This window comes from Desmodus rotundus, chromosome 10 (assembly GCF_022682495.2).
Source record: "Desmodus rotundus isolate HL8 chromosome 10, HLdesRot8A.1, whole genome shotgun sequence".
In the NCBI taxonomy this organism is placed as follows: Eukaryota; Metazoa; Chordata; class Mammalia; order Chiroptera; family Phyllostomidae; genus Desmodus; species Desmodus rotundus.
This window is the reverse complement of record NC_071396.1, coordinates 45,399,815-45,421,636: the sequence shown is the minus strand read 5'-3', so window position 1 is coordinate 45,421,636 and position 21,822 is coordinate 45,399,815. Positions and strand designations below refer to the sequence as shown.

Here is a 21,822-nt window from a genome sequence, read left to right as displayed (position 1 = left end):
GGAAGAATGGTGTAATTTCTTGATACATAGATGTGAGCATAAGTATAAAAGACTGAAAGTGTGAGCAGGTGAACAGATAAGTACCCCAGATGGTCTCAGAACAAAACCCCAATCTCAGTTGACCTTAAGAATGTCACATAGTAGGACAGGAAGAACACAGTGTTTTCTTAAAATGAAGTGAACTAGAGGTTTTTCCTCTCTTACAACAGTACTGTGTGCAGATGATGAGGTAATTTGGACAAACTGGAATAGTACTTGTCTCCTTATTTACTTATTTTTTATTGAAGAAATTTTAAAATTTGAATTTCTAGAAGACTGAAGCTTACTATGTCAGCGCTGTAGCGAACAAGTTTCCATGGCTGTGGTGGAGGGATGCTTGATTGAACTCGTAAGCCTTTTGGGGCTGCCAGCCCTATAGCCCACAGCCTTTGATTGTTGGGTGTGATATGGGACTTAATTTGCAGAATTGCATGAAATCAGAGCTTGTGTGTGACAGGCTCTGCTCTTTAGAAAACTAAGGTATGGAATAAAGGGTGGTCCTTTTGTGCTTAACAAGTATTACATGTTCTTTATAATTTTTGAATGTTTACAATATAATAGAGAAAATGAATGCCCTTTTTACTCTTTTGTTTAAAAAGATATTACTTACTAGAAAACATCCCCTTCCTCTAAAAGTGGTGTCCCATGTCTCCTCTCCTCCCTTACACCTCACTGGTGTGCATTCCTCCCAAGCTTTCCGTACCAGTGCTTGTGAGTCAGATTGTGATTTTATAAAATATATAACACCGGGAAACTTGGTGATGATTTTTGAAATTGGGGCTTTGGTAAAATTAAGTGTTGGGCAATTCCTAAAGATAAAGCGGATGACAATGGCAGGAGACCCAGCCAAGGGTCATGAGGGGTGTAGGTTTCCTTTTTCTCATGTTTTCATGTGTTCATCTTTAATCATTTGTGTAGGGCGGTGATTTTCAACCACTTTCATCTTGTGGCACACACAAACTAATTGCAGAAATTCTGCGGCACACCAAAAATATGTTGTTTTATTTTTTATTTTGCCAGTCTGACAAAATAGGTATGATTTTGTATCATTCACACTGAATGGCTATCATGGTGTTGACTATTGTCATTCTTTTATTTGATAGTCTTAGGGAAAAGAGGTCAGCGCCTCTGACTAAATAGTCAGGTGTTGCATGTTTTAAAAATTCTTGCAGTCCTGTGCCCTGACATTTAAAGCAAATATCAAGTAGGAAAACTTAGATTCACCCAGAAAAGTAGCATTGGCAACTATAGACGTGCCCATAGGTTTTGTTTTAGCCAAAAAAGTTTTTCGAAGATCGTTAGGCTTGGCTTATAGTCAAAAAGATGGACAGTAGCGAGTGTCAAAGATGAGGAATTGGAATTTTCAAGCAGTGCCCGTGGGGAATTAAAAACGATGTAGCAGCTTTGGAACAGTTTAGCAGATCCTCAGAAAGTTACAGTGTTATGTCCCAGACCCTACGCTCCTAGGTATGTATTGACCCAAGAGAAATGAAAATAGGTCTGCACAAAAACTTGTACTTGAATGGTCTTAGCTGTACTATTCCTATTAGCTTAAAGGTAGAGAGCAACCTAAATGGCCATCACCTGTTGAGTTGGATAAAGAAAATGTGGTGTATCCATACAGTGGAGTATATTCAGCTGTAAAAGGCGATGAAGTACTGACGTACTGCTGCAGCGTGGATGAAGCCTAAAAATGTTGTGCTGACTGAAGGGAGCCAGACACAAAACACCACCCATGTTATATGATTCCTTTTATAGGAAATGTCTACAGTAGGCAAATTCATAAAGACAGACTGTACAGATTGATAATTGCTAGTGTTTGGGGGTGGAGACAGTAGGCGGTGACTGCAGATGGGCGCGGGGTGTCTTTGTGGTGATGCAAGTACTCTAAAGTTGGTTGTGGTGGTGGTGGTACAGTTGTGAGTACACTAGGGGCCTCTGAGCTGTGTGCTTGTGCAGAGTGAATTTTATGGTATGTGAATTATAACTTAATTACAGGTTCATCTCCCTCTTCCTGAAATCACTGGTCTGAAAAGATGCCATCTAAAAGATACAGGAAATTTGTTTTAATATTTGGGCTCTGTTTATCTAAAACAGGAGATTTCTACTGAGCCTTAATACCTAACTCACTGACCGTTGGTTAAATGAATTCTTTTCCTTCACATTTGTCGTCTTGCTGAAGTTTATCAGGGATAAACTATTTGTGGGGGCCTAATTCTGGAAACTAAAATTAGATAAATAAAGTTCAAACCTAGCAGCTCTTTCTCTGTTTTTTATCCAGAATGAAGATGATAATCGAGCCAATGAGAGCAAGAAACCCAAAACAGAGGACAAGAACTCTGCAGGCCACAAGCCGTCCAGCAACAGAGAGTACGTCTCCGAAGCATGTTACATGCATGTTAATATATGTATGCCCTTTGCTGCTGGGTACTTTCTAACATGCCCTTAGAATGTCTTTTAGCATGTGTGTGTCATATATATATATATACACATGCATGTACCAAATAGTGGGAGCTTTTGCTTTTAGCTAACAGGGATGGAAAGCATTTAAGGTTCAGTCTTCCTCTGCTCTTTTTTTAGTGGACTGGGGTAAGTATAGGATACAAATTAAAGGAAAGCTTTACCGCCCTCTGGCTCGGTGACGAGCTTATCTGTAACTTGCAAGAGACTGACCGCTAATTTGTGAGCAATATCTTCCTTTACCACTCGTCTTTTTTGTTCAGTTAGGGGAGCAGTATTTGCTGAATACTTGCGTGGCAGGCCAGAGGTTAGGCACCAGGCATACAACCATGGGGGGAGAAGAGCCGGACAGGATGCGTGCCCTCATGAAATTTACAGCTTTGTTTTGCAGAAATCATATGTCCTAGTAATCTTACAGGGAAAAACAGACTTGTGCTGAAAGCAGTCAGAGGGAAATGAATGGACTCAGTCACCCCTATGACTGTGCGGAGAAATGAGGGCATCCGTTTGGTTTGGCAGGTCGTCCAAGCAGAGTGTGTCAAAAGAAAAGGATTTGTTGCCTTCCCCTGCGGGGCCTGTTCCTTCAAAAGATCCAAAAACAGAGCATGGCTCTCGGAAGAGGACTATTAGTCAGTCTTCGTCCTTAAAGTCAAGTAATAACAGCAACAAGGAGAATAGCGGCAGCAGCAAAAACAGTGGCTCTACGTCAAAGCAGAAGAAAACGGAAGGGAAGACTTCCAGCAGCTCTAAGGAGGTCAAGGTAGGACAGTGGGGGCCTGAGTCTTTCGAAAATCATTTTACTGCCTTGTGACTTTTCCAGGGTGACACTGTGCTTTGAAAATTTTGTAAACATCTCATTAAATTTATAGGCCTATGCATTTTTACTCCAAAATGTTATGTACTTGATAATAAACTTCTGCAGTGACCTGAGACCATGGAAGCAGCAAGTCAGCTGGAAGTGCCTAGTCTTCCACATGCGTAGATGGAAAAGTTGGTTATGGATAAACAGTTGATTAGGATCTAATTAGAAATAGCTCCAGTTGCTTCTCTGTGGTTTGAAATTGGGTTCAGAATTTTTTTCATTGGATTTTACAGGCAAGTTATATTACATAAAGTGACAGAGCAACCATTTGGCTTCGATTCATGAAGAAGAAAAAATTCTCATGTAGTTATTTGTAGCTATTTGGTTAACTCAGCTAACACTGGAATCATTCCTAGAGCATGATCATACGTATGTAGGGGAATGTTCTTATGTATATGGATGGAAATGAGCGCAGCCTTGAAAAACCTTTGATCTGTCGCCCTCATTTTGTTTTACGAGGTTATTGTCATTGCTTTCTAAACTGTTCTGAACCGGGAGCAAACTCTCTGACAAAGTTAAGAAAATGCCTAGATTTTATAGAATATAATTCACTGGATTATTATTTGTAACTTAAGTAAGCAAAGGTTTGAGAGTTGAAAGATTAGACTGTTGAAGGCAGTTAATCATGCTTATTAAGTGTGGTAATTAAGCCTTTTAAATTGAGGTGATTTTAATTGTGAACGTCTCAAATGGAGATGCACAGAAGGCTCTCTCTCCAGCTGGGCACTCATCTGTAGGAGTTGAGAGAGTTGGTCCTGGTGTCCCCCAGGGGCCTAAATGGCCTGTGGGCTTCCTTCACTGCTCCAGACCTGTACGGCCTGCTCGCTGGCTCCTTCTCCGTTTCCTCCCTTTAACTGTAGGGATTTCAGGCCTGTATGCTTACTTCTTGAAACCTATGATCTTTTTTTGCTTTTTAAGCACTCATTAAATAAGCTCACCGCTCATTTGGCTCCTGTTACTTCATAGATAAAACTCATTGCCTGTTCTCTTCCTTACTGGTTTGTTAGCTTCTCGAAAGCAGGGATTTGTATCTCATGTGTTTTGTAGTTTCTCCAGTGTTGAACGTAATGAGTAATCAGGAAATATTTGTTGGATCAAATGTAATTATTTGGTACTCTGTTGTTATTGACAAACTATAAAATAGAGACCCTGATCACTTTAATTTCAAGATCTTATGGCACTTACCACTTGTTAAAAGTGTTACTATTAGTCTTGGCAGTTTCAAATTTAAACAATTATACATGGGTTTATTAAAGAAAATTTTTTTCCTCATTTTTCTTATTGATTAGAGAGAGAGAGAGAGAGAACGGAAGAGAGAGAGAGAGAAACATCAATTTGTTGTTCCAGTTATTCGTGCATTTGCTGGTTGAGTCCTGCTGTATATGCCTCAACCTGGGATCGAACCCACAGTGTTAGTGCATCAGGACAATACTCTAGCCAGCTGAGCTACCCAGCCAGAGCTAAAGAAAAATCTTTAATGTAGTTAGGAAATAATGCTATTTCTTATATCAACTAAAGGAAAATCAACTAATAAGGCAAACCAAAATTACATATAATTTTTATTTTTTTCTAGATACTTGCTAATATTTTCAAATTTCTGAAAATGGCATCCAGCTGTTCATTGTAGTGTTTTACTGTGCTTTAATATCTGCAACAACTCTACTTATATTCCTCTTACATTCTTAATATCAGCTGTGTGCCTTCTGTTTCTTCCTTCATCATTCTCAGCAGAAGCTTATCAGTTTTACTTGTCTTTTAGAAAAAACAGCCTTTGTTTTTGTTAATTCTCTGTAGTTTATTTTGTTTTCTATTTCATTAATTTATACTCTTTATAATTTCCTTTTTATTCTTTTTGTTTGTTTTGCTGTTCTGTTTACTAACCTTTAGAGATGGATACCTCATTATTCTTTAAACCTTTTTTCTTTCTCTACTAAGAACAGGCTATATATTTCCCTCTAAATACTACTTTAGCTGCATTGCACACAGTTTGGTATATAATTTTTTTATAACTCAGATTAAAATGTTTTCTAATTTTCATTTTCATTTCATCTTTGACCAACAAGTTATGTAAGAGTGTGTTACTCAGTTTCCAAACCTACAGAGATTTTCTAGTTATCTCTTGGTTAGTCCTTCTATCTTCGTTGTGTTGCAGCTGGAGAGTGGTCTGCATGGTAGTAAAGCTTAAAATTTGCTAAGATGTGCTTTATTCTTTATAAGAATAAAGCATATGGGAGGTTTTTTAAATATCCTGTATTTGTTTGATTAAAATGTGTATTCTACAGTACACCTCACAGGGGACAGGACTCTATAAAACTCAGTTAGATTAACCACATTTTCAAACCTTCTCTACACTGACTGATGTTTTGTCAGTTCTAGTATTATTTACTGGAAGAAGTATGTTTCATTGTCCTGTGTTTTCCACAAGTATATGAGATTTTTTTTGTAGTTGTGTCTTTTTTTTCACATTGAGATACACTTTATACATAACATATCAGTTGCAGGTGTACAACATAGTGATTTGATTATGTATATTTTTGACGTAATCACCACAATAAGTCTAGTTAACATCCATCACCACACAGTGATTTTATATTTCAGACATAACTTTTATATCATGAAGTCTATTGAAATACCTGGAAAATTTTTTATTTTTCAGAAATTTCAGTTTTCCTTCAGTAAAGCTAACGTTAGGCACAGTAAGTCTAAAAGCTGTCCTAGTAATGTTACATTGCAACATGATGTTCAGGAAGCCATTGTGTAAACGTGCACACTTGACTGTGAAGAGCTTGGGATTTTGTGGATCTCAGGACTTTGATTTTCATTCCTTGAAGTAAGCTGTAATGAATGGAACTGAAAAGCTCATCATACAAGAAAAGAAAGAAAAGGGCTACATGATTCCTTTTAAGTAGATTTTAAGCACCAGTAGTAAAATTATTTATTACTGGGTTTTCTGATGTTGAAACATTTACGCATTTGTAGGGGAAAGTCTACTTATTTAGGATGCTTTATTATGGAAAGTGTACATTCATTCTGTTAAAGACAGGGCTAGATGGGGAAGCAGTCAGCCCTGGCCCACAGGGCAACGTTGAGAGAAGGCAGAATAAAATTTAAGAAAGTGGCTAGCCTTTTGAAATCTGACAGATCTGGATTTAAAACCCAAATTCCAGGAATGCCACTTAAAAGTTGTTTGAACTTGGGGCAAGTCACCTAGCCTCCTTGGGCCTGCTTTCTGTTCTGTCCTCCTAGCAGTGCGTATTTCACTGGGTGCTCGAAGGGGTGGCGGCCGTGCTAAGTAGTTAGCTCACTCAGTGCCTGGTGAGTGGCCAGCAAGTACATAGTAAATGCTAGATGTTATTATTGCTGCTTTTATAGAGGGGAAGGGAGGAAGAAAGAGAGGGAGAGAAACATCAGTGTGGAAGAGAAACACTGATTGGTTGCCTCTCGCACAAGCCGGGGACCTGGCCTGCACCCAGGCACGTGCCCTGATGGGGAATCAAACCGGTGATCTTCCACCTTGCAGGACGACACCCAGCCAGCTGAACCCCGCCGTGTATCATGTTTTAACAAGTGCCTTGGTCAGTGCCAGGCACCTCGTAGACCCCTAATATTAGAATGAGAAATTCTGATTATGTAAAACGGATTCAATCTATAAAAACATGTTGATAATCTGAATTTTAAAAATTTCATAACAAGAAAATTACTGAAGTAAATAGAGTTTTGTTTTCTTTTTACCAGTCAGTGGCTCAGGAAATATTTTTAGTTTAATTTTAATCTCCTCACAATTTTAAACATATATATATATATATATATGTATATATATATATATTTTTTTTTTTAATCAGGAAAAGGCTTCAAATAGCTCCTCTAACTGTCCTACATCTACACCAACTCCTGAAGCGTCCAAGCCTCGGAGAACCAAGCTTGCCTTTGACGACAGGTGAGATTAATAAGGTTTTCTATGCATTCGAGAAGTCGAACCATTTGGCATGTAAGAAGCTCACTTTAGTTTCTCTGTTACTAGAAGAATTCATACTTGCATTGTGATTTACAGGATAATTAGATTTTAATTTGAAAGGCACCCACTAGCCCCAAGTATTGCTCCTTTGACTTAACGCCACGGCTCTCGTTGCGGGGTATGAGTGGCAGGTCTACCCTACCGCTGCTGCTGGCACTGTTTAAAGTCGGGGCTTCCCTAGCCGTGTGGCGGTAATGTTGGCTTCCCCTCCGTTTTGATAAAAGATTATTTCTCCTATTTAATCTTTTATTTACGCTAACTTTCTCATCTTGGGTAAGTTAGTATTTAATACTAGGGCTCTTGATTTGTTTTCTAAGTAGGAAAATTTTGCCATGAGTTGGCCAAAACTATTTATGCTCTTAACCCAATGTAAACATTTACCAGAAAAAACTGAATCAAATGTCTTAGTAACGGCTCGTTTTCTTTACTCGAAGACATGAAAACCAAGGGATGCTAGAGACTAAAATGAACTAGTATCATTTTATGAAAAATATTTACCACATTATTTAAAATAAAAATTTGCATTGCAGAAATTACTCAGCAGACCATTATCTACAAGAAGCAAAAAAGCTAAAGCACAATGCAGACGCATTGGTACGTACACATTCTCCTCACGGTTCCCCATTCATCAGATTAACTAAGTCTTCACTGGCGTCTGTTTCCCTGCGTATCCCTGCAGCTCTCATCGCCTCTTTCCTCCCTCCTTCAGTCCGACAGGTTTGAGAAAGCTGTGTACTATCTTGATGCTGTGGTGTCTTTCATTGAATGTGGGAACGCGTTAGAGAAAAACGCTCAGGAGTCCAAATCCCCATTCCCTATGTATTCAGAGACGGTGGAGCTCATTAGGTAAGTGGGGAACCTTCCCCGCCATTGGCAGCGCTATTTCTCTGGTCTGTCTGGGAAGGGGCTGATACAACCACACGGGCACGCGCTGTGAAACAACTTTCGGTCACGACAGGCCACGTGTACGACGCTCCCGTAAGGTCATGGTGGAACTGAAAAATTTCACTCCCCTGGCAGAGTGGATCCGTGGTAGTGCCGTGGCGCAAAGCTCTGTCTGTGGCGGTGCTGGCGTAAACAGACCTGCTGTACTGCCTGTCTCGTGCAGTTTCATACAGTACACGGACTTGGTGGTTTCTGTGTTTACGTACTTCTTACCATTATTTTAAAGTGCACTCTTCGTACTTAACACAAAAAGTGTTCACTGTGAGACAGTGTGCCACATGACACAGGCAGCTGCTTCATACGTCTGTCTCGAGTTTACTCCTCTTAATTGCATCATGTTCTCTTGCACTTGATTTACTCTCGGGTTGTTTTGTACAGTAGCATGCAGGCCTGGGGCTGGGGGCTGGGGGCTGGGGGCTGTGCCGTCTAGCCTAGCTCTGTGGTGGGCTGTGCCGTCTAAGTTTGTGTAAGTACACGCTGGATGCTCACACAGTGATGAAATTGCCTGATGGCACGAATGTGTCCCTGTCTTTAAGCAACATGACTGTATGTAATAGAGCTAAAGAGAATGCTTAATCCTTTATCGTCTTCGCATCAAGAGAACTTAGTATGCCAGCAGGTATTTTTGCCTTTATGTAGGTCAGATTCTAATGTTTTGAGGATTAAGAAAGTCGGAAGATCAAGTTGAAATACTTTGTGTCATTTGTTTGTTACTTTAACTCACAGATACACTATGAAGCTAAAGAATTACTTAGCACCAGATGCCACAGCTGCAGATAAAAGACTCACAGTACTTTGGTAAGCATTGTGTATTCTGATCTCTCCTGAATGACAGGCACTTCCATAATAAATCGTCCTGTGTGTGTGCTTCTGAAAGTTATCCTTGAATCAACATTCCATAACCCGTGCGTAAATCTATTCTCGATAGGTAAAGTAGGAAATAACTCGAAATCCCTACTGAAAGGGTTTAATAGTTGACAGTCTTTGATCCGCTACCCTCTTGACAAAAGCCTTGGTAGGGTAGAGTAGCATTGTCTTAAGTGGTCACTTTGCTGGGCTCTTCCTTTGGTATCTCACCATTCACATACACGAGTATGCCTTTCCTTGGGGAGCAGCAGTTTGGCTTGCTCAGAATAAAGGATGTAGTTTGTGTGCTTGTATTCCAGGGAGCTGTGGCAGATCCTTTGTTACAGGTATTCACTGTACCTGGCACTGTGTGTAACAGCTGGGAGTGCAGCTGTGGGTAGAGCTGGCGTGGTCCGTTTTGTTGTAGAGTCTGGTGTCTAGTGTGGGGGGACAGAAATTAATCAGATAATCCCAGGTATTAGGTCAGCCGTGTGAAAGAGAAGTACGTGTCGTGGTAAGAGCAGAGTACAGGGAGACCCAGTCCTTAGGTAGAGGGAACGTGTAGAGGCTGGACCATGCAGCGAAACTGGACACTGTGGAGGAACCAAAAGAAGACCAGTGGGAAGGGACAATGACTGATGAATTCAGGCAGTGACAGGGCCTTCGAAAGCCGGGTTACAGCTTATATATATTACCTCAGAGTTGTAATATTTATAGTTGAGTTTACTAGTTTTTGTTTAATTTTAGATTACTTATAATTTGACCTAGAGTCTGCTCCTCAGCAATTTTTTTTTTATATGTTGCAATTACATGTTGGGTCCTGTGGGTGAGGTTTAGTTTTTGAATGTCAACACATAGGCTCGTCCTAGGTCTCGTTCCCTTCTTTGCACCCTAGGGCGTGTGCCATAATAAGAGCACGGCTTTTGGTTTTGCCTGGGAGTTAGTGTTGGGGGCCTTACGCCCAGGTCTGCTCACACAGGCCGGCTCTGTTCGCTTGCGTGGTGCAAAGGTAGTCTGTGCAGATGAGGCCAGAATGTGTTGTCCTGTAAATAAGCTGCCCTTTTCCACCGACTAGCCTGAGATGCCAGTCGTTGCTGTACCTGAGGCTGTTCAAACTGAAGAAGGAAAATGCTCTGAAGTACTCGAAGACACTGACAGAGCACCTGAAGGTTAGTGTGCCAAAGAGGAGGGTCCGTTTGCCTGGGGGACAGGTTCGTAATGTCTTCTGCCCCCTCCCCAAAAGTGCTCAAGTGCTCTCCTGTTTCACATGCTGCGGAGGGGTGGGTGGCGGGGGGTGGGGGAGAGGCTGGTGGAGCTGCTGTTTGGAAACTGCCAGTAATTTTGAGGGCTCTTGGTAAGTTTTCAAATGCACGTATATATCCGATTTTAGAACCTGTGCAGCCGTATTCAACAGCGCTTAAAGATGGAGGCCATCTTTATGATGAAACCTAATTAACACTTTTAAAGTGGTCTTTTGTATTCACTCCCTTCTTTCCTTAGACCTACTCTAGTTTTCTAAAATGTCTATGATTTTTTTTCTTTAATAGCAACACATAAATCTTCCTCAAATCCTGCCCTGATTATGACTCGGAACAGGCAGTAGCTTATCATTGCCTGGAGGGTCAAGTCCAAGCTTCCTACCCTGACCTGCAAGGTCCTCGGTGTCTCTGTCTTGTTCATCTAAAAACCTGTGCTCCAGGGAACCTTTACGGGCCACAGACATTCTCTTTTCTGCAAACTTTGCACGGGGTGGGACTCACCTCTCCCCTCTTCTTCGTTGGTCTGAGTGTTACTGACTCTTCGTGCCTCACTGAAGCCTTCTGGAATGCCCCGGCCTTACATATAACTCATTTCTATTGCATATTTACACGCGCACGCACACACATACACACACACTTAGGGTTTTTTAATTTATAAAGCATCTTAATATTGGTTCTGGCCCAGTGCTTTTGAATATATTTAGTACTTTGTAAGTAGTGTTTTTTCTTTTTAATTTTTGTTAAGTACATTTTTTTTCCTCCACAGAATTCTTATAATAATTCTCAAGCACCATCACCTGGTTTGGGAAGGTAGGTCAGTTTTATTCTATAAAATATTATTTGGGACAAGTTTGTTTATTTTTATGTAAAATGGAAATGGGTAAGGTTTAATTTCCAAAAGTGGTAGGATGAGACAGCCTTTTAAAAAAATTGGTAAGATAGTTAAAAAACCATCTCTAATTAAGTAGTTTAAAATATTTTATCTTTTTTAGAAATTGAAATAGGATAATGAACATAATATTACAAAGATTAGAGGGGAGGGGCCATTTCACCTGCAGAAGTGTGAGCTTTTTACGGCACCTTTACTCTTCTCGAAAGTCTGCTTCTGCAGTTACTTGGGTTTTGACCACAGTGGGTTTATCTTTGCTAAAACCCTGACACGCTGGAATTTAATGATAGAGGCCTGATTGTGGTTTCTCCTCCATCTGTGTCACTTTCCCAAAGGGAGGAAAAATACCGCGAAACCTTTTTCTTAAGTTTTATCTGTTCAGTTAGTACGTTCCTGGTAATTGGCATTTTGTCTTTGCCCATATGGAGTTTCTTAACCAAATTTGTAGTGCCAAAAGTGCAGATAAAAATATTTTTAACAAATAGCTTCCTCCTCCCGACTTCTGTTTGATTTTTCTTTTTTTTTATGGTCTTGGCCATTTCCACGAATTTTCATACTACGGAAATGAACCTGCCAGCTTTCAACATGTGTTTTCTAAGAAGCATTTAAGTGGCAGGAGCTTGAGATGATTGCAGCTCACTGAGAAAGCTATACCCCTGTGTCAGCTCTGAATAACTTGGTTAAATTAGGAAAGTACCAGAAATTATGGAATTCAAAATAGGATGTTCCCATCTACCACCCACATTTTTGTGTGTGCTGAATTGATAATTCCACCCAACTTTTCACAAAACAATCTGAAAAGTACCTAAATATATGCCCATTGAAAGTGTGTTGAGCTGGAAGTGAGACCATCTTTTGTTCTGTTGCCATTTATTAAAACAGTGCGTGCAGATAAAATGATAATTCACAGTGGTCTTTAGTGAGTGAAGTACTTATTTAGAAGAAGTTGTAGTTCTCTGGAAACTATTCTAAGTTTAAAAGAATCTTTAAATTTAAAAAACCTTCATATGGGCTCTTCCTTAGCCCATAGCACTTTGATTTCCCCATGTTTACCATATCCGTGCAAATACACTTCCTGTTTCTTTGTTTGTAGCAAAGCTGTTGGGATGCCTTCCCCTGTTTCTCCAAAATTGTCACCAGGCAATTCAGGAAATTATTCTTCTGGGGCCAGTAGTGCTTCAGCAAGTGGTTCTTCAGTGACCATTCCACACAGAATCCACCAGATGGCAGCCAGCTATGTGCAGGTCACTTCGAACTTCCTCTATGCCACAGAAATTTGGGACCAAGCTGAGCAGCTTTCCAAAGAACAAAAAGGTAGGGTGGGCTCTGGAGAAACTCTGAGGGGTGGACTTGTTAAAAGCAAGTGTCATGATCTGGTTTTAAGTAAGCGCCTGGTCTGCATTTTTAGTTTATGATCTAGTCTAGAGTTAATGACAATCAATTTGCTGATTTCTGTTGCTTAGCAGTCATATCGAATGGTCTGAATTTGGTCAAACATTCACCATACTCTTGACACAAACTAAACTAAAAATAGTTTTCGGTCTAAGACAAATAGGCCTTTGTTCTGGTATATTAAGTGCAGCTCATATTACTAAAAGTAATAAAATACATGTTCTGTTGTAGAATAATTAACAGTAAAATTGGCTGTACGCATAGGATCACTTCCAGAAATCTTATATATATTAGATATTATAAGAAAGCATGTTCATACTGAATTTTTAGGTATATTGCAAGAAACTTAAGTGATAAGATACTACAAAATGAATAGATTTCTTAACATTTTAAAAACATATTTTTTATTTTTTATTTATTGATTTTAGAAAGAGGAAGGGAGAGACAGAAAGAAACATGGATTTGTTGTTTCACTTATTCATGCATTCATTGGTTGATTCTCATATGTGCCTTGACTGGGGATTGAACCTGCAACCTTGGCATTTCTGGATGACGCTCTGACCAACTGAGCTACTGGCCAGGCTCTAACATTTTTTAATATTAGATCATCTGAAACGCTGCACTTTAAGTTTGTTATTTCCCAAATTAAGAACAATGAGAATGATAAAGTACTTAAAGACCTCACAGAGAAGTACTGTACAAATACCATGTTATTTTAGTAGGTGTTGTTAGCGTGTGTGTGTAGCATCTGTTCAGGTAGACCCTTTGTGGAGGAACTGAAGTAGTCAGTCACAGAGTACGTTTGATTACCAGATAATCAGATGAAATGAAAGATTCCTGTGTCTAAAGAGGGATAGTGGTGAAGAAAGTTGGAAGAGGTACCTCAACATTTAACATGAAGTTGTGTTTTTAAAACCTACTTTGTTTATAATATTTTAAATATTGTCAGTATTGCTCAGAAACCATCACAAATCTGAAATTCTTTAGTCACCGCTACTTTACTTCCCATTCTTCTTCCTAATGCAAGTTTCATAGCCTCTCCTCCCCTCTCCTCTCCCCATTGCTCTGCCCTTTCCTCTCCCCAGCCCCCTTCCCATCCCTCCCCTCCCCTCTTTCTCCTTTTTGTATGACAGCTTTTCAACATTGAAGGAAAAGGAGTGATATAATGAACCCATGTACCTTTCACTCAGCTTCGGCTTCACTAACACATTTTGCTCATCACGTTCCATCTCTCCGCCCCCACCCCCACCCTCCACTCTTTTCCCCTGGAGTATTTTAAAGCAAATACCAAATGATGACATTCTGCCTGAATACTTTGACGTGCATCTTTAGGCGATAGACTTGACTTTTTTTGTTTTTTATCCTCACCCAAGGCCATGCTTATTGATTTTAGAGAGAGGGCAAGGGAGGGGGAGAGAGAGGGAAACGTCAGTATGAGAAACATCGATCAGTTGCGTTTCCTACACACCCCCACTGGAGACTGAACCCACAATCTAGGCTTGTGCCCTGAGCAGGGATTGAACCTGCGACCTTTCGCTTCATGGGACAGCACTCTGACCAACTGAGCGGCACTGGCCAGGGCAGGTGATAGACTTTGCAAAAACATGGTCACTGTGGCTTTATCACAGCCACCCAAATTAACAGTATTTCTTTATATCCTCTTACACCTCTTCTACCACCAGATTCCCCCATTGTCTCACACACACACCCCCTTTTAACAGTTGCATTGGGTTTAGACAGGATCTGAACATTCACTGATCAGTCTCTTAAGCAACTTCCCCCTCCTGCTTTTTTGTGGCAGTGCTGTTGACGGCCGGGGAGAAACGGGGCCGTGGACTGTGTCATGTTCTGCTTCTGACTGCTTGCTTTCTCGTGGTGTCATCTAGCTTGCTGTTCTCTGTCCCCTTTATTTCCTTCACACTGAGAGCTTCATCTTGATGCTTGATTAGACTCAAGTTTATTGTTTGAGATAAGACTGTTTCACAGGTAGCGCTCTAGGTTCTCTGTTACATCACAGCATACGGCATGCAGTGGTTATCTCGTTCTCAGTGCTTATAAAATCTGACCATTGATTCTCTTTCATGGCGTCAGCCTGACTCAGTTTGATGTAAGATTCCCTATTAAACTTTAATGTATGCTTTTAGCATCCGTGCGTGATCATTACCTACATTCATTATTCCACTAGGAAATAGGAAGTGCATCAAAAATTTTATATTTTGATATTCCTTCGTTACTTAGCTGGAATTCTATAAAGAAGACCCCTTTCTTCTCAACCGTTTGATTACTGCTCGCCCTGTTTGAGTCGCCGGTCTTTATCGTGACCGTGTCCCCGTTTTGTGTATCAGCTCTGTTGTCTGAGGTCCGCGTCCTCTGTCGTCTCCCAACCTTGCATTGGGGTCAGGTGTTAGGGTACTGTCTTCCCCTCCCCCACACCTGCCTCACCTGCGCCTCAGAGAATCCTTGTACTTCCATCCCTTATATTTTTAAACTGCTGTCTAAAATGTGGGACTGACCCGCGTTGCAGGGCGTGTGACTGGGGCCGAAAGGTCGGACACAGCTGCTCGGAGTGTCTGACCTCCCGGGGCTGGTTCAGGGAAACGTGCGGCTCACACACAAACGGGAGGCGGCAGGTTTGAGTAGTGATGCGCCGTGGCACTAGGTGTCCGTTTCAGTAATGTTTACCGCGTCTTAACACCTTACAGTCTCCATCAGTGGAGTTCTGCTTCTGTGTATAACACGCAATTCCTCGTCACGTAGTTCATTGAAAACGTTTTGTGACTTAAGGAAAAAGTGTAACTTGAGAGACTACGTTCTAAGGTACGGACAGTTATTTCAGTGTAGGAGGGTGTGTTTTTTGACTGCGTGTGAGTACATTTTATAGCCTAGACTAAACATTTTAAAGCAGTGATTCCAAAAGAGTGCACATCGCTTAACGAGTGTTTCGGTTTTCTAGAATTCTTTGCTGAACTGGACAAAGTGATGGGCCCTCTCGTCTTCAACGCGAGCATCATGACCGACCTGGTGCGCTACACCCGGCAGGGGCTGCACTGGCTGCGCCAGGACGCCAAGCTGGCGTCCTGAACTGAACACATTCTCGTTGCCTCTGATTTTCTCCACAACACTGTGTTCCATCACAAAGGAAAACTGCCATACATGCCACCTAGTCGACTCTCAGACTGAGGACTGGTGTCCTCCTCCCCTGTCCACGCGTCACTGTTTTTGTAGCCCAGAGCCTCCGTGTCCGTTGACCCCTTCAGTAGTCCCCACGTGAAAAATTATGTAAATGCTTTTAAATCTGCGGCATATTGACCGGATGGTTTCGGTGAGCTGCAATAAGAGGGAAATCCAGTTGGAATTCATAACTAATCCATTGAAAATCTATTTATTTTAATTTTTTTTAAGTTCCCACATTGGGGCTAGTTTAAAACTTAGTTATTTCCGCCTATAAATTTATCCTGTTAAATATTTAGCATAAATTTAATGTAGGCATTTTTTATTTATACACTTTGGGAGTTTTGTTACCTTGTCACGCCTTCTCTGGTAGCTCTTCAAAGGGGAAGGGTTGTTTGTTCATCTAAAATATGGACGTGTTCTTTCTATACCTACTACCTGACCGTATTTCAAAACCTAACTATAATTTTATTAATGCAGAATTTATACTTAGTATTAAGGATATTCTTCTACATGTGAGAATCACTTAAGTAGGAGACGACAGCATTGTACATGGGTGTAAAGTGGAGTGTGTCTGGTCTGGTGTGCATTATTTCCAGAACTGTGAATGTGTGTTGATGACACTAACACCCGCAAGGCGGCCGCAGCGTGCATGTGATGCACTACAAACGGGGGCGGGCAGGCTTCCTAGGAGGAGCATCTACGAAGGGCTCATAGAGCACAGTCTCGAACTTGATGGATTTTACTAAGACCGTGTGTTCCTTTTTGTTGCTAATTATTTGGCACCTGATTGGAACCGAGTGAAGGATGAGCAAAGGGTGAGCAGACTTGAAAGGTGCAGCCTGCACCTTTCTCACTGGTGATGTTTAAAGGGTGAAATCTCTCTCCAGAATTCTGATTTAAAAACCCTCCTCCACAGCAGATGGCGATGCTCCGCTGGGAGCAGGCGGTGACCGAGACACGGTGCGCTGGAGCGTGGTATGCTTTTGTCCTGCGGCTTAGGGCCCTGATGCCTGACGGAGACGTGATGAGTCTCTCCTTTTAGACCTGTTCTGTAATTAGTCCCTTTGCATTATGAAGGCCCTCATCAGTGAAACATGTTTCTGATGGGATCAGAAAATTCACACTAGAAAAGTACCTAACTTGGTTCAATGTGAGCTCTCTTGGGAAGGGGTGGGGAGGTTAGGGGTATTGCTTAAAAAGCCAGCTCTGTAAGAGTTGTACATTCAAGTACCTTTTCCCGTAAGGTGCAGTGTGGAGTCCAAGGTGAGAAATACTTCCTCTATCTTGTTTTTAGTGCCCCTATCACGTCTGGTGTGCCTTATAAATCTTAACTTTCAGTGAAGACTCTGGACTGTTTACAGATGAAGTCTCACACTGGGACCAGAGCCCCGCACACCTGCGGCTGGTCTTCTGCAGGAACAATGTTCAATTCTCTCTCCTTTCAAACTTTTCCTTTAGGGTTGCTTAAAGATTGATTCTTCCAGAAAAGCTAACATTTTGGTACATGATGTAGTCTAACCTGTTGAATAATGCTGCTTCAAAAAATAGCTCATCCTTCTCCCCATTCCAAAAATGAATCCCTCCAATCAGAAAAAAAGGATTATCCCGTTATTTACAGATGGTTGCTAAGGCTCGAGCTGGGAAAGAAGGGATAGAAAACCCTCCAAGCCCAGCTGGTGCAGTGGATTCTCTGCGTGTTCGTCTCTTCTACACTTACTTCCGAAGCTAGAGACCTTCCATTGTCCTGTGGCCTCACGTCTGTAGAGCTTCTTAGCTGTTTTGTACCTCAAGTTGTTTTTGCATATCATTCAAGAATATTTACCAAGTATGTTGACCTTTTTTCCCTTGGAGAAATAGCCTCAGATATCTTTCTAACTTAATCTTCATGTGTTTTAGGAACAGTTCTCCTTAAGAGGACAACTTCTCAGTGACCGTGGTAGTTACTCGGGAAGAAACCCACCACTGTTGGCCCAGGCGACGTGGGCCCTGGCCTTCTCTGACTTCCCTGGCTCCCTCTTTCGCAGTGATGCCCTAGAGATGGAAAGAGTGCCCTGAGCTTTAGACGGTCAGCAGCAGCCACCTCTGGCACCCTGTGGCCCGTGTGCTCTGGTCCCTTGTATGTCCTCAGAGGCAGCAGGAGAGTTTTTGACATAACCCTGGCATTTTGTTAAAGCAGAGTTTCCTGCATGTTTTCTGGTGCTGCTTTAAGATACTCTCTAAAAGTGTGTCAATTCTTAGAGAATGAATTTCTCAAGCTGTGGGGGGCTTTTCCCACCAGATGGTAATGGGCAGTGAATCCAAGTCCCATCCTAAATCATTGAGCTTTTGAGGTGATGCATTGTCTGTGGAAACACCAGTCCCTCTCCTGAGTCCATCTCAGAAGTTCTGTGTCTTTATCGGCTCCAGCACCTGATTTGGGCTCTGATACAGGTGACCATTCCTTCTTCCTCAGTAGGTGTCTTCAGTGTTCTCCAGCCATTTACAACTGAATTTGACAAGTGGTTTAAAACTTAGTCTGAGACTTGTACTTAATATATAGCTAACTCTAGACATAGCAGCTCTTTACGACCACACTTGTGTGCCAGCAGGCAGCAGCCCACGCCACTGGACATTTCACAGGCAGCCAAGGAACAGACTGCAGTGGGTGAAGTTGGGGCACCGTAGCCTCGCCAGCCGGGGCTGGGCTGCAGGGGGCTGCTGTCCAGGCCGTGCGAGCGTCTGCAGTCCGGCCTGCGCCCAGCCTTGCTGGGGAGCATTCAGCCCGTTTCTTGCCTCAGTGCCACCTTTTGGGGGGCCAGTAGCCAAGAACTGACTTTAAAAGCAATGAATACTTCCAATAAGTGTACAGTTGTAAGTTGCTGAGGAGCAGAGAAGGTTGGCCGTCACCAGTTCTCTGACGTAAAGGCACCCAGAGTCGCGTGCACCGTGCCCACGCTCCAAGGGGCCTCCCCCAGTGGCGCTCGTGGCTGCTCTCTGAAGGACACACCTGTGGCTTTGTTAGATTCACTGTTGTTTTTAAGTGTTGTTCGTTTCCTTTAACTAAAGAAAGGTTTAATCAGCTAGCTCAGATAGCATCATTTTGTGTTTAATGACAAACTTCGGGAGATTACCTTTATTGAATGAGCTTGCGTGGCGAAGCAAGCGCCTACAAAAGGCACCCGTTCTAAAGGAACGTTCTGGCCCCAGAGGCCGGCAGCGCTCTGCGGCTTCAGAGCAGCTGGGGGCTCTCCAGTCCGTGATGCCTGGCTGTGCAGAGGGGAGGCACGCTGTGCCCTCTGCTAGGCGTGAGGGTGGGCAGCTTTGGACTTTAAAACTATGTACACATGCTTTATATATATGTATGTATGTATGTATGGAACATGAAATTAGTTTGTCGAAAACGTGTGTGTTTAGTATTTTAGCTTAGTGCAACTATTTCCACATTATTTATTAAATTGATCTAAGACACTTTCTTGTTGACACCTTGAATCTTAACGTTCAGGGGTGCAATGTGTATTCCTTTTAGATCTTTAAAGCTTAATTACTATGATTTGTAGTAAATTAACTTTTAAAACATATTTGAGCCCTTTTGTAGAATAATAGGGCTCTTACAGGGTGGGAAAGATTTTAATTTTCCAGTTGTTAATTGGACAAAACGGCTTCATGTATTTTGAATTATAGGAGTTTGCTTCTGGGTCTCAGGAACATCTGGGAATGACTGATTTTAGGCAGATTGTGGCGATGTTTTTTTAAAACAAGCAAAACCTAAGAAAATTGAGAAAGCATTTCAAATCTATATATATATACTCCTATAAATCATGTTCCCTAACGGTGTGGAACATAGATTTCATTTCAATGTCATATATCAGTGTGTTGGAGAGGCAGACTCTTCCCAGTGGTAAATAATACTGCTCATTGGAGGTCGCCGTTCTGTAAGATAAGTAGAAAAGCTAAGCGTGGGATGACTTGGAGTATGTGGTGACGAGAGGCCAGACTGGTCGTGTTGGTGGCACATCTCTCTCCCACTCAGCAAAGGAGAAATCCGGTTTAGACCCCTAGTCCCTAGAACAAGGCTGGCAAGTGACAGGAAGCCAGTTTTAATAGTTCGTAAAGCAGTTGCTGATTCTATTCCGTCGAACCCTATAGTTAATTAAAGAGAACTTACTGTCTCAGAAAAGGGAAAGACTATCTAAGTCTCTTCTTTTTGGTAGAATTTGGACACACAATAAGGCATCAGAATTCAGTCTAAACCAAGTCGTGTAGATCTAGAAGCATCACAGAATAGCCCGACAGTCCTCTCATAGTGAAGATGACTCTTGGGAGTGTCCGTGTTGACCTCTCCTTGCCACCACTGCTCGGCTAAGCCTCCATCGCTGCTCTTTAAAAAGAAGCAAAAACGCTCTCTAAATAAGCATGGGGGAAAAAACTCCCACCCAGAAATTCTAGTAACACTCAGTTTTGACCTCTTCCTGCTTCCACATGGAGTTGCTTTTCAGCTTTTCACCATTGGAATCTTCTACCTGCTCTGTTCTTCTCTGGAAAATACGTATCTCTCTGGAATTGCTGCCTTTCAAGTCAATGCCACGATTATCCATACTGTTGAGTTCGTTGTTGCTGTTCAGAAGTGTCCCTATTTTACTACCTTACGCGCACACCTGGCAAGCCATTGGCATGAGCATTCGACAGTACGGGGTGGGGGGGGTTGGGGGGGTTGGGGCAGGGCTCACCAACAGAGTTGGCCCGAGCGGCAGTGCCTGAAAAGGCACCGACCGGCTTTGAGGACCAGATGAGGGGTTGGTAAGCACAGTTCTGAAAATTTCTATCTAACCTCCGTTTTGAATGGTTTTAAGAAATTTTGTATATGGAGGATGGAAATGCTTATATATTTATTGAAAATCCTTTTATCTTATTTGAAATTAAAGTTATTTGGTGAATAATGGTTTGATATCCGGGGAGGGTTTTGGAGGGAGGTAGCACCGCTGAGGAATTAGAAGCCTTGCTGATCTGCAGAAGGTACTGTTAGTGTCTGACCGGACGCCTTTGTTTTGTACATGACCCAGATCTTCGCTTTACATTTCTCTTTTCCAGACTATTTAGGCATCTGACATTTTCAACCAAAATTTCAATTATATACTGTGATTTTTATTTGTTGCAATATGTTAAAGTTTCAGAGGTACTTTGGGGTTCAAAAGCTAGGATTTCTAAGTCAGTATGTGCATTTCACATAATAAAGCTGTTAATGGTGAGCAAAGTATTATATACTAACTAGATTTTTCCACATCTGTATAGTATATTATATGTATTTTGTGGTATTGAGATTATAGAAAGTTTAGAGTGTCAAACATGCGTTTAATGTGTATTTTTAAATAAATTTATGGCAATTAAAATATTTGGAGACAAGGGTATCACATTTCAATTTGTAAAGATCTTTTTAACTCTCCTGTGTCATTAAAGATGCTTTGTATAATGCCAAACCATAGCTGGAGATCTAAGTTTAATAAACATCAAATAGATTTTCTGTATTAAAGTTTATAAGCACTGTCAATTCTCACTCTGCCCTTTTCATGTAATTTCTGTCTTGTGTTTCAGGGCCCAGGGCTACCCTTCCTACAGAGTCTGGTCCCCCCAGTCCAGGTCTCGCTTTCTGATTGCAGAAAGCCTGTACCCCACTGGCCCTGGGGCCTTGTGCGTAAGTCAGAGTTCGCCCTGCCCCAAGAGAAAGCTCAGCCAGCTCCTTTTGGCTCTTCTTGGTGCCTTGGGCTTTTACTGTTTTATTCAACTCGATTCTCTTCCAGTTCTGCCTCTGTTCAGTCGCAGACAAACTTGGGCACGTCGTCAGGGGGCTGGTGCCAACACTGCCCACCTTTGGCACCTTACCGAAGAGTTCTTTCACGGGGAGTGAAGGGCTGGGATCCAGGGCTACAGCTTATGCACTTGCTGACCACACAGCTATTACTAAGCT

General features: G+C 41.8%; 1 protein-coding gene across 3 annotated transcripts in view; it reads left to right on the top strand.

The window, feature by feature from the left end:
* Nucleotides 1–21,405, top strand: part of AFF4 (ALF transcription elongation factor 4) — a 92,221-nt gene extending 70,816 nt beyond the window's left edge. For all 3 annotated transcript variants that reach the window (XM_053913224.1, XM_053913225.1, XM_024575310.4), the window contains 10 exons: nt 2,321–2,409; nt 3,019–3,259; nt 7,204–7,298; nt 7,907–7,970; nt 8,086–8,222; nt 9,048–9,119; nt 10,243–10,336; nt 11,193–11,236; nt 12,409–12,629; nt 15,661–21,405. In XM_053913224.1, the coding sequence (XP_053769199.1) occupies nt 2,321–2,409; nt 3,019–3,259; nt 7,204–7,298; nt 7,907–7,970; nt 8,086–8,222; nt 9,048–9,119; nt 10,243–10,336; nt 11,193–11,236; nt 12,409–12,629; nt 15,661–15,788 (1,185 nt within the window). In that variant the 3' untranslated portion in view covers nt 15,789–21,405. The remainder of the gene's footprint in view (nt 1–2,320; nt 2,410–3,018; nt 3,260–7,203; nt 7,299–7,906; nt 7,971–8,085; nt 8,223–9,047; nt 9,120–10,242; nt 10,337–11,192; nt 11,237–12,408; nt 12,630–15,660) is intronic.
* The last annotated feature ends 417 nt before the right edge of the window (nt 21,406–21,822 follow it).